The sequence below is a fragment of the Sorex fumeus genome, unplaced genomic scaffold (assembly GCF_029834395.1).
Source record: "Sorex fumeus unplaced genomic scaffold, SorFum_2.1 ptg000018l, whole genome shotgun sequence".
Lineage (NCBI taxonomy): Eukaryota > Metazoa > Chordata > Mammalia > Eulipotyphla > Soricidae > Sorex > Sorex fumeus.
The window spans coordinates 4,881,799-4,894,584 of NW_026606075.1; the positions used below are offsets into that span (position 1 = coordinate 4,881,799).

General features: G+C 44.9%; 1 protein-coding gene across 1 annotated transcript in view; it reads right to left on the reverse strand.

Moving 5' to 3' along the window:
• LNPEP (leucyl and cystinyl aminopeptidase) overlaps nucleotides 1-12,786 on the reverse strand; it is a 92,515-nt gene that overhangs the window by 15,635 nt on the left and 64,094 nt on the right. Inside the window, exons 9-11 of the mRNA XM_056112470.1 lie at nucleotides 7,761-7,892; nucleotides 4,675-4,835; nucleotides 4,374-4,462 (exon numbers count right to left, since the gene is read on the reverse strand). Coding sequence (XP_055968445.1) covers nucleotides 4,374-4,462; nucleotides 4,675-4,835; nucleotides 7,761-7,892 — 382 coding nt within the window. The remainder of the gene's footprint in view (nucleotides 1-4,373; nucleotides 4,463-4,674; nucleotides 4,836-7,760; nucleotides 7,893-12,786) is intronic.

Sequence of the window (12,786 nt, forward strand, 5' to 3'; positions counted from 1 at the left end):
TTCATCATAAGCTAATACAAAAATATCAGTGTGCTCCAATGTCCCGCAGAGCTCTCGCCAAAAGCAGAACCTTGGAAGGACTACAGAGCGCTGGACCTTCCTTCCTGCCCGCAACAGGGAGAAGGAACGACAAGGCGACCCTCCCTCCGGGTGAACAAAACATACTCAAAGTCAAGAGGATCTTGGTTGATGAGCGAAGTGCCCTGGAAAACTAGCCACGCCCAGGCGGTAGCAAGGAGAGCTACCCAGGGCCCCCTGGAGCCAGGGTGGGCGACCTCCGACCTTCCAGAAGCCCAACAGCCACACCCACCCCCTACAGTCCCCGCTGCCACGTAAGCTCATACCGGCCCTGTGCCAGATGCTCACAGATAAACCCCGAAAGAGATCAAGTAGCCACAAAAACTTCTCGGTTACCTATCCTCGCCGGAGAGCTGCAGGGCCATCTGGGGAGAGGGCGGCCGGCTTCCTGCAGCCGCCACCACGCCTCTCCTCTGGCCAGACTCCACCACCTCAGGACTGAGCTCCGCGGAGATTTGAATTTGCCAAAAATTTCAGGTACATGTTTTTTTTTTTTTTTTGGGGGGGGTGTTGTTTTGCTTTGTTTTGTCTGAAAACTCCAGGCCGTCTTGGAGTTGGTATGGGCAACCTCCTCATTCTGATGATTTTGTTAGCCACTGAGTGGTAACAAGCATTATAAAATCAATTACTGGGGGCTTGCGATGGGGGCAGGCTTGAGGAATGGTTGGGAACAATAGAGACAGTAGTGGAGGGAAGGGGACACTGGTGGTGGGACTGGGGTTGGAATACTGAGTGCCTGTAATAAATCACCACGGACAACTTTGCAAATTGCGGTATTCAAATAGTGGGGGGAGAGAAAGAGGTAAGACTCTTTCTCCATGTAGAGTCACCCCACTACTCTCTCTCTCTCAGGCAGTCTCATGATCCAGAACGTGGGACCTGAAAACCACAGTAAGCCAAAATCACCAAAAGAAGCCCAAAAGCTCTGCACACAAGGGAGGAAACTGTATCCTGCAGCTCAAACATGAAGAGGCTACTCGAGTCTGTTTTTAATTTCTTATAATCATGAACAGATCAACAGTCCGATTTTCACAGTCCATTGAGTGGTAAGAGTGAGAAACTCCAATCTGGAATGGCAGAAGCCCAGATGGAGTAATCTAATAGTGGTTTTAAAAAACCCTTTGTCAATGAGTTATGAAAAATCAGCTACCGTTCTTCATAAAGGGACATTAAAGCCCAGGGAAAAAAAAAACATGTTTTTACTATACAGCTACAACATTCCCTGGGAACTTTGCCTTAGATGCTAGCATGATATGTACAATTTAACTGCATGCCTCTCATCTAAAGCATTCCTTTCTCTAACACCTTTTCCTTCCTTATTTTACTCACGGGTGGGGAAAAGGCCAATGGCATATGATAGGTACCCTGATGATATGCCCCTTCCTTTCTTGTCCCCCCCCCCCCCCGCATCTTTCAACCCAATAAGAAACCTTTTCCTTTAAGAAAATATTTTTAGCATAGGGATATATATTCAAGTTATATTTAATGTAAAATTTTTCTATATGTCTGAGCAAGGTATTGATGAGAGGAGAAAAAAAAGAAATGAGTGAAAAGGAAGAGATTAAAATGAAGGCAATCTTTCTCTTTCTAAGAAAATTAACAATAAGGAAATTATTGTTATTCTTTCATTGGAAATGAAAGATTGTCAATTTCCTTAATATGTAGCTTGAACAGGTAGAGTCCTCTTATGCACAACTATTAACTATTCAACATTCACATAGGTGGGGAAAAAAATGACAGAGATATTAACTCAAAACATCTCTGTATCAGACAGAACTAATGGACTACTCCAGAAAATCCTGGCATTAGGACACGTGAAAAAATAAAGATTTAACAAATCACCAACATACTTGATTACAGGACTATACCAAAGACATAAGGCCAACCTCTCTGCCCCATGCCTGCTGAAGGAAGTCTGATTCTCAGTGGAGTGGTAGGGACTTAAGATCTTTACATCTGTGGGCTCAGTTACTCTTCCTAAGAACAGAACATTTCCAGGGTGAATTCTCAGAACTTAAACTGGCAGGAATTCAAAGATTAGCAGCAACCAGGGGAATAACACAGTAGAGGAAGCAAGACTTTAGAGAAGTACTCCAACTTTAGATTAGCCACTTGTATTGTGTACATTTCAAATATCCCTTTCAATAAAGTTATTTCCAATAAAGAGAAACCAAAGAGAGCGTTTTATCAGATCCTGAAGGATCTTTCCCCAGAGCGTTTTACAATGAATTTGGAAGCTGACTCACTTCATTAATTCACCCTATGAATTTGAGGGGGACCTACTAAGCACCAGTGTTACAACAGTGATTCACTTAGCCATGATCTCTACCTTCAGAGGGTCCCAATAGGGCTAAGATAGTCACTGTCACTGTCACTGTCCTCCCGCTGTTCATCGATTTGCTCGAGCAGGCCCAGTAACGTCTCCATTGGAGACTTTGTTGTTACTGTGTCTGGCATATCGAATACGTCACGGGGAGCTTGCCAGGCTCTGCCATGCGGGCGAGATACTCTCGGTAGCTTGCCGGGCTCTCCGAGAGGGGCGGAGGAATCGAACTCGGGTCGGCCATGTTGGCTGCGTGCAAGGCAAACGCCCTCCCGCTGTGCTATCACTCCAGGGGGCTCTCCTGGAAGGATGTGCCTGCTAAGGTAGTCATAGATGAAAAAGTACTGATATAGTATTTAGGTAAAGAAGTAGAAAATGAGGATGACATTTGCTCTGTTGTGAGTGAAGGAAGGTGGAGTAAGCACAGGTGAACCAAGAGCAAGAACACAAGTAGATCAGGGTATGGGGGCAGGGGACAAGGGTGCTTCTCCAGGAAAAACAATTACTGGAACCCGAGAAGAGACTAGACAATGCATGTCTGAGACGGTCAGTGCCAAAGAGGCCACAGCAGGGAAACAGGAATGAGGTCACGGCATGGGGTCTCAAAGAAGTAAGAAATGCACATAAAACCTAAGCTAAAAAGCAAAGGAGTGCCCATAGCAGACATCTTATCATCCGATTATCTCAAATCCCACCAAAACCCTCCACTGAGGATCTGTTAAACTCCCTTACAGATCCCTTTCAAGTAGGTGATGGTATTACTGGTTTTTGCTGAGGTCAGATGCCCTTCCAAAGGTCACTGAGAGCATAAAGTTTTATTTTCATCACAAATGCACCACTTATTGGTTCTTCCAATTACTCTACAAAGACATAATGGCATCATCAACTGTTCTTATTGTTTCAAACAATTAAATTGTTACTGTGACACTCTGAACTACAATAAATGCTTGTATTTCAATCAGCATTATCGACGGTTACTGCATCATACGCATGTATTATGTCTAAAGACTGTTTTATATCAATAGCCAACAATTACATAGCTCGTAACTATACTGGGAATTTTTTTAGGCGCTTCATACAAATATACATATCTGCTCTCAACCATAACCCCAGGAGGTAAATGAATCAGGATTTCATCTTATAACTGCGGGAATGAAGCTCAGAGTTTTACATAACCCCAAATTACACAGTTGAGCCAGGCTATCAGGTTCCAAGTCTGTCCCTTTAACTAGAGAGCTCTACTTCCTTCTCAGAAACACAGGCTTGAGCAACAGGCCTAAATTCAAGGAGGAACCCTGTCATCGATATGAGCATCACGAACATTGTTACCGAATGGAGAGCCTTAGGTCCTCCCAGGGTGTAAATTAAGATGATACACGGTGTGGTATTCATCATGGTACGGAACAGATGGCCGTAAACTATGTTTCAATTGCTTTTTATAACCTTGTGGTCAACATCTATGGCCCTTACATTTTATTATCCCCCTCTCTGTTATCACAACTTCTGGCCCCATTCTCTCATCACCAAAAAAATGTACGCTATGTCTGCAGGACATTTTGTAATAATTAGTAACTATAAATCTAGGTCATGAATCAACTTGCCTAAGAGCCATCCAGGGTGCTTGTTAAAATATAGCTGTACAAGTCTACTCCCCTAGAAAGCAGAGAGCAGAGCGAGATTTAAGAATCACACAACTCCCACAGCCCCTTATTCTGAGGAAACAGTGCGCGCCAAGGGTTCCCAAATGCAGCAGGGCTCTTTCCTCGAGGGACACCTGGGCACACTCAAGGCAACTGTTGATACTTTCACAGGCCTGAGACTCGAACTGTGCAGGGGCTGCCGATAATCGTGTCAGCCACGCCGCGTGGAAGGGACACCTACAGCCAGGCACTGCGCAGTGGCAATCACAACCTCCCTCTGCTGCCTGGACACATGTTTCCAATTTCTTAATAGAGAAAAATTATAGTCAAACCTGATTTCTTGTCCAGTAATGACACCAATCGATAATCTGAATAATTTCTTCCCCCAGTGACATAGGAGAGTGGAATATGCCACAGATAGCTGTAAGAAAGAGAATGTATTGGAAAATTAGTATTCCTTCCAGCATTTTCATCATAACCTGCTGCCTGCGGGGGTAGGGAGGTGAATAGTTTCAAGCTGTTCTCAGAAAGAGATAATCTTATTAGGTTTCACAGAACCTCTGCCTTAAACCACTTAGACATTTTAATCTGAGGATGCAAGAGAGAGGGCAGGGGAAGGAAGAGGACATGTACCTTGCGTCTGAAGGCTGCGTGTCAGGTTTCATATTTAAAAAGAACCTTTCTTGTTGGACATGGAGTTCCTTCCCTTTTCTTTGAACAGTCACTAAAGGAAAGCCCTTCTGCAGAGTCCACGTTTTCATCATCTTCTTTACATCTAGTGTTTTGTTGGTAATCTAGAAAAAAAAATCATTATTTTGCTTAAAGAGAAACAACATCTTAAAAAACATTCATGTATGATTGCTTTGTCTGTACCCTTCTATCTTTCCCTACTACATGTGACGGAAGCTACATTTATTGCTAATAATAAAAATAAAGGGGCACAAAACTGAGCTGAATTTTCATTTTTCAAACCAGGCGAATGAGCAACTGTTTAAAACCAAGTAATCTGGAACAGATCAAAGCGATAACCAGAGAATGACGCTCAGGAGGGAGTCTTTATTCATGCCCAGAGGAAGTTGTGGCAGTTCTTTTACACATTCCCTGACCATGAACAGTCTAGAAACAGGTACTGCAACTCATCCCTGTGGGTCAGCAGGAGTTTCTCTCTGTTACCTAGGACCTCTCCTTTCAGGTGCTCAACTTCAAATGCTCCAGTTCTTTCATCAAAGAACAAAATGAGGAGGTCAAGGTGTTGTGCAATTTAGGCAAAAAACACGACAGGAAGACTGGAAGGAATTAAGTCTAGTAAGAGAACAAGGTAAATTAAGTCTAGTAAGAGAACAAGGAATTAAGTCTAGTAAGAGAACAATGCTGAACTTCCAGTTGATCACAAACCCTCTTTTCCAGAAAACACAGGAACTTGTCTACAAAATCTAGATTCCAGTGAAGCTAGTCAAAGGCCCTCAACTGCCCACTGTCTCTGAGACGTCTGGAGCCAATGATTAAGACACAACCACCTGGAGGACCCGCTTGGGATGGGAGATGCATGCTGAAAGTAGACCAGAGATTGAACGCGATGGCTACTCAATACCTCTATTGCAAACCACAACACCCAAAAGGAAAGAGAAAAAAGGGAATGCTCTGCCACAGAGGTGGGGGGGGGGGGGGTGAGGTGATACTGGGGGTGGGAGGGATACTGGGATCATCGTGGAGAATGGGCACTGCTGGAGGGATGGGTACTCGAGCACTGTATGACTGAAACATAAGCACGAAAGTTTGGAAGTCTGTAACTGTATCTCACGGTGATTCACTAATAAAAAATTTAAAAAAAAAACAAGACACAACCACCATCTCTATAAAGGAGGGTGACCTAAATTCAAGATTCAATTATGTTTGTGGATCACACGTGGATTCGAGGAACAAACAAGTGAAATGATGGAGTGTTAAAGGAGTTGCACTTGCGGGACTGGAGAGGCAGTTCAGTGGGAGGGTGTTTGCCTTGCACATGGGCAACCTGGGTTCTATCCTCGGCATCCCATATGGTCCCCCAAGCACGGCCAGGAGTAATTCCTTAGTGCCGAGCCTGGAATTAGCCTTGAACAACACTGGCGTGGCCCCAAAACAAAACAAAACAAAAAATCCCCCAAGCCTCTGCACTTGGTCATACCTCGCTGTACTGTGCCAGTGCATGCCAGGTCAAAATGCAATTGCTCAATGAGCACTTATTTAAGAACAATAAAGAACGGCGCACCTCATATATCCGTTGTGATGTCGCTCTTACATGTTTCACAGCTATTGCCTAGTGATTTCTGGACAACAGCTTAGAAAACAAAGCCAAGTGAGGTGGTTCTGGATCGTTGAAAGACAATGAAACCACAGGCTACTGCATGTCTAAGGGGATGCTAAAACCCCCGACTATGATGTCAGGGACTGGGCTAGAATATGAAAACATGGATGAAAAAGCCGAAGTCAGTGAGGAAGGCAGAAATTACTCTAAATGTCAGGAGAAACTACAGAGAGTACAAAGCAAATAGCATGGCTTTCAACTAAACTGCCACTGTAAGAGGAATAACAGTGATTTGGAAATTACTTGCCAATGGTGACTGAGCTGTTTCTTTTCTCAAATTGAAGTCATGGGGTTGGGGGCTGGTGGTGGTGGGGGGAAGTGTGTCTTCTAGGCAAAGAGTCAATGGTGAGAAAATAGCAGATTTCAGAGACTGAGAAGCAGAAAGCATGCACGAGAGACTCAGAGAAGAGGTTCTGAATGCCATGGCCCACAGTATTTGGCCTCCGCATGTGCGGTGTGGTGTGTATGTGTGTTCCCCTACTACCCCAGATGTGTGCAGAATTTTCATCAAACTTCCAATATATCTGTGATCTCTCAAAACACTAAGAACCACTGGTTAAGTATAGGGTAAGGTAAGGTAAGGTAAAGGCCCTCCCGTTGATCGTCGATTTGCTCGAGCGGGCCCAGTAACGTCTCCATTGGAGACTTTGTTGTTACTGTGTCTGGCATATCGAATACTCTCGGTAGCTTGCCGGGCTCTCCGAGAGGGGCGGAGGAATTGAACTCGGGTTGGCCATGTTGGCCGCTTGTAAGGCGAATGCCCTACCACTGTGCTATCGCTCCAGCCCAAGTATAGGGTAGCAAACCCAAATGCTCCAGAAGTTTATGTAGCTGGCATTCATTCACCATTCTGACTTTATACACTGCTACAAATCACCTTGTTCATCAGAACACTTGTAGGGCCACCACAATCCGGACTGTAAAGTGTGACTCAGGGTGGTTTGAAGCCAGAGAAGTCAGCTTGTGACAGGGCATCTACACTAAAGGAACATGGTCACTAAGGGCAGAACTTGTGGGGGCAGAGTCCAGAAGAAATAAAATCATGAGATGGAGGTGGAAACCCTATGAAAGCCTAAGAAAAGGACGAGAGAGATACACAAAACAAGCAAGCCAAATTCACTGGGAGACGAATTCAGAAAGGACAACTTTACAATGGAGTAGAAAGAGAGACGAAGGGATAGAATCAAAAGTCATCCAAGGTCACAGACAAGGTTCTCCAAGCCCGGTGTTCCCTTTTTTTTTTAAATTTTATTTTAACTTTATACTGTATGAACTGTAGTTGCTACCATGGCTTACATATTTTAACAAATATAAATAGGAGAATTCTCTCTTCAAAATTTTAGGTGCTAAATAAAATATCCAGATGACTTACCTCATTAAAACTATCCCATAAATCATCACTCTGAATGGATGCATAGCTATGATTATGCAGGTAGAGAATAATCGTATGTTGAAATATATCTTCACTCATGTAAGTTTTCAGCATCAACAAAAGAGAAGCTCCCTATTAAGGAAAAAAAAGATGAGAAAGAGGAAAATAAGAGAAAACTGTAGCCATAGAATAAAGAACCTAAAATTCAAAATACAAAATACATTTTGTATTCCACAAAATGTAATATTCGTATATTCTGAAGTATACATTAGTATATACAGCCTGGTTATGAAACACTGCTGGTCTGTCTCATAAAACCAAATGTGGGCATAACTCAAAATTATTTTAAGTGATGTGAAAAGAAATTAACAGAGCAGATTTTTCAAGCGCATGAATTCTGAAGAGCCCAAATTCTGTTTGGTCTACCACTGTCTCAGTATTAGTGTTCAAAAGTTTAGTGTTTACAAATACATTTAGTAGAAAAACCTGTTCAATTTTCAGTGGCAGTACTGATCCAACCCGTGAATTCTCTGCAGGAGACGACAAATTTAGCAGCACTCCCAAAGACTGCTGGGCACCGCTCTTCCTTCCTGCTTAGTGTGCTGTGTCGCTGAAGTCCTATCCATCCTTCAGGGACCCTTCAGACACATTTGGAATCGGTATATGTGTGGGCAGCAAGCAGATGTCACCAGCTCAGAATCACGAGTGCTGTACTCATAGATACTCATGTCACCTCTAACCCTGAAGTCACCTCCTCTGTGAGGCCTCCCCTGATTCCACACAGACATCCCAGCTCTTCATCTTCAATTTACCTGACGCCCTGTAACTGTTCTAGGTATGTACTTTGTTCTTCCAAATTGTATGAGTGGGAAAAAGGCAAAAGGCTCTACTGTGACGATCGAAACAATGCCTAGACTATAGTGGGGACAAAAACAATTTTGAATTTCACTTCCAATAAAAATGGAGCAATGCTACGTCACCAAAACGATGAGATACATGTAACAGTTTAATATCTACTAATATCATTTCACTTCTCAAGTCTCTTTTTTGTACCCAACAGCTCCTCTTCTCTCCAGCACCGCCAGCTTTCTTCCCTTCAATAATCACATTAACAAGTGAAGTCCAGTCTCTGGGGACCCAGCCGTCATGCCCACAACCACCTCCTGCTGGCGCCAGATAATCTTGTCATCAGCCACCACCCAATTGCACGGCTTTCTCTCCCGGAAGGGAGCAACGTGACACCGGCCATAGCCATGCCACCAGACTCCATGCCAGGTTGTTTCACTTGGGGTGACCCAGAGGGGGGCGGGTGAGAGCCTTCCCTGCCCCAAGGGAACCAGCCCCAGCAGCCAAAAACCTCCAGAACCCAACTGTTGCCACACTCAAGGCTGCTCCCCACACGTTTGGGCCACGCCTCACGCACAAGAGAACCTATTCCTGGACAGTGAAGCCGCATAAGATATTCCCTACCCATTCTCCAAGAGTATCACACCACATTTGATGGGGTTCAAATAGCAGGCAATCAATCACAGAGGGAAATACACATATATATAAATATATACATATTTATATATATGTATATATTTATATATGTGTATATATAAATATATACATATTATTAACACATTATATGCACATTAATTATATGTGTATATTAATTATATAGCACAGCGGGTAGGGCGTTCGCCTTACAAGTGGCCAACACGGCCGACCCGAGTTCGATTCCTCCGCCCCTCTCGGAGAGCCCGGCAAGCTACCGAGAGTATTCGATGTGCCAGACACAGTAACAACAAAGTCTCCAATGGAGACGTTACTGGGCCCGCTCGAGCAAATCGACGATCAACAGGAGGGCCTTTACCTTTACCTTTACATTATTAACAGATAAATATTTATTTTTATAAATATATATATTTTCAGATACATATATGAAAGTTCACATCATTCAATCCTTAACAACATGTTAGTTAGTGATATCCTAAAGAAGGTTTTAATGGCCCCTGCCAAAATAGAACAATCTTCACACTGTTTTCTCTAGGGATACTTTTTGGTAGCATTTTTAGCAGTTTTTCATAACAAACAATACAAAATGTATTATTTCAGTTGTGCCTTGGGGCAGGGATTAGGGTTTGGGATGGAAACATCCCAAATATGGGAAAGGGAAGGTATAATGGTGGTGGGATTGGTGTTTGACTATCAAATGTGATCAAATATTGTGAAATGCCTTATAAAAAAAAAAAGGAAAATAAAATTTTATTAAAAAAAAAAGCAAAGTCCAAGTCACTGTCCTCACTTGAATACGCTGACACTAGCTAGCACTGCCACTTGTGTCAATAAAACTGCATTCATGAGAGTGTGCGTGCGGTGGACAAACCCAAAGACTTACATGTACTATTACATGTGACTCAACCAACTGAGCCATATCCCAGGTCCAGATATAAACTTTAGAACTGAAAGCACTGCATGCAGCACTGTCCTTTCATTGTTCATCGATTTTCTCGAGTGGGCACCAGTAACATCTCCCTTATGACACTTGTGGTTACTGTTTTTGGCATATGAAACACGTCACGGGTAGCTTGCCAGGCTTTGCTGTGCGGGCGAGATACTCTCAGTAGCTTGCCGGGCTCTCTGAGAGGGACGGAGGACTCGAACCCAGGTTGACCGCACGCAAGGCAAACACCCTACCTGCTATGCTAACTGAAAAACAATGTAAAATCTGGAATTGAAAATTCTAACTTTAACAGAACAGAGACGAGAAGGAAAGAATCAGTGACCCCCAATATAAAGAGTCCTCATCATTAATCTCCTCCTCTCCTTCTTTGAAGTTTCTACCTATCTCAGCACTTCCAAGTCGGGATTTTTCACCTTTTATAGAAGTACTTTAAGCATTTCTTGCAGGACTGGTTTGGTGGTGATGAATTCCTTTCAAGTACGGTTTCTTTCTCTTTTCTTTTCTCCAAGAGTGCTTGATTATTATTTTAAATATTTATTTAAACACCATGGTTTACAAAATTGTTCATAATACAGCTGGTACAGGCTTTCAATGTTACAACACCAATCCTAACCATCTGAGTGATCTTCCCCTCCCCCCAACATTGTCTCAACCTCCCCCCCCCCCGACTGTCCCCTTAGTAGGCAAACAATAATTTATTTTATATTGCTTATTACAACTAAATGATGAAAGGAATTATCAAAAATACTTCAGAGAGAGAGAGAGAGAGACAGAGAGAAGCCATCCTGCCATAGAGGCAGGCCAGGGTTGTGGTTGGGGGTGATGGGGAGGGAACCTGGGGACACTGGTGCTGGGAAACGGACACCGGTAGAGGGACGGGTGCTGGAACACTGTATGACTGAACCCTGATCATGAACAGCTTTGTAAGGGTCGATCTCACAGTGATTCAATAAAACAAAAAACAAAAACCAGTGGCAACAAAGCCACTGCCACTACCCAGCTTGGCAAAGCTCCTGGCTATTCTGCAAGTAAGATTTCTGCCCCGTCTCTCTCTCCTCCTAGCTGCTGTCACGTGAACCTGCTTTCTCTCCTTGCCATCCCCACATCACTTCAGGTTAGCTTCGTTATTTCCATGTCTTTTTGCATATATAACTGGATTTCCACGATTCTACCTTCACGGTCACTGATCTTTTTCCAACGTCTTCCATTCCACTTTGAAGCCCATTCTAATTTTCTATTCCACCCCGGTATTGTTTGGGTACTAAGGTTTCTGCCTGGATTTCCCAGACGTCCTCTCATCCCATCCTGGTCTCTCCCATCATTGTCCTATTCCAGCAGGCATCACTAGGCCCACGGCTCTGGAGTTTTCCTGAGGCAGCCCACACAGCGGGAACTCTGCATCTCCCCCAGGGACCATCCCGCCACAAACTGAATAAGTCTCCACACTCCCATCTTTCATCACATGTGCAGTCCCACACATGCCTGGGGAGGGGGGCGGGGCACAGGGTCCGGATGAAGCAGCACTCAGGGGTATCTCTGGGCCAAGTCTGAGAGGTGTGTGGTCATGCGTGCCCGGGAGCGGCTGCCCAGAGTCTGAGAGGGCCTGGCTATGGCCAGGACTTGGAGGCCCCCCGCAGACAGCAGCCCGTCTGCAGGCCCAGGTGGCTTTATGGGGAGACCCGGCTCTCAGGGAGCTGGAGAGAGTGAGCAGGCCAGGGGAAGGGCAGCTGGCTCCCCGCTCAGAGGCCCCAGGTTTCAGGGACACAGACTGCAGCTCACCCACCACACACAGACACGGACTGGGCTGGAGAAAGCCCTGCAGGTCAATCTGTCTTGGGCAGCTCAGCCACAGTACTTGTCTTGATCTGTTGGTGACGGAAACCCAGTTGCAGTGGCCAGTGGTGGAAAAGGCCATCAGCAGTGCCTGCCAGCTGCCCAGGCCCACCATTACCCTCCGATGGACTTCTGGCCACCCATCCCAGTGCTGCACACGCACACAGGGCCATGATGCCAGGAAGCCAGACTGAGCGACCCACCCTGGACTCCCAGGGTTACGCCTGAGACCTAGAAAAGCCCTTTCCACTTGCAGTTGGTTGGGCAGGGGCAGCCCTTCATCTCTCCAACCCATCTGTGTGCTCCCCTTCAGCCTCTGCTGCCAAGACTGCTCCACCACCTTGGGCCGTTCCCACGCAGGCTCATTCGAGCTTTGGCGATTTCACTCAGAGGACAGTACAAGTGCTCCCTATGACGCCCAGCATCCCACAACAAGCAGATACGTTAGAGGAGCTGAAGAATTCTCAGTAACTGTTTCCGTAACTCTTTTCTCTTACTCACTGAAGTCTCAACTGTCACCTTGACTCACGTGCTAGAGGAAGCGGAGAAGTAAATCCAAAAACGAGTCACACTGAGGCACCCGCACAGACGAGCAGATTTTCAGGTCACTGCCGGGAACATCAGGTCATCTCATATTCTTTTCAACCTAGCAATGATTGGGGCCCCAGAATCCCTCTCACTGTCTATACCACTTAATCACTTAACTTCCCGTTAGTCGTCGATTTGCTCGAGCGGGCGCCAGTA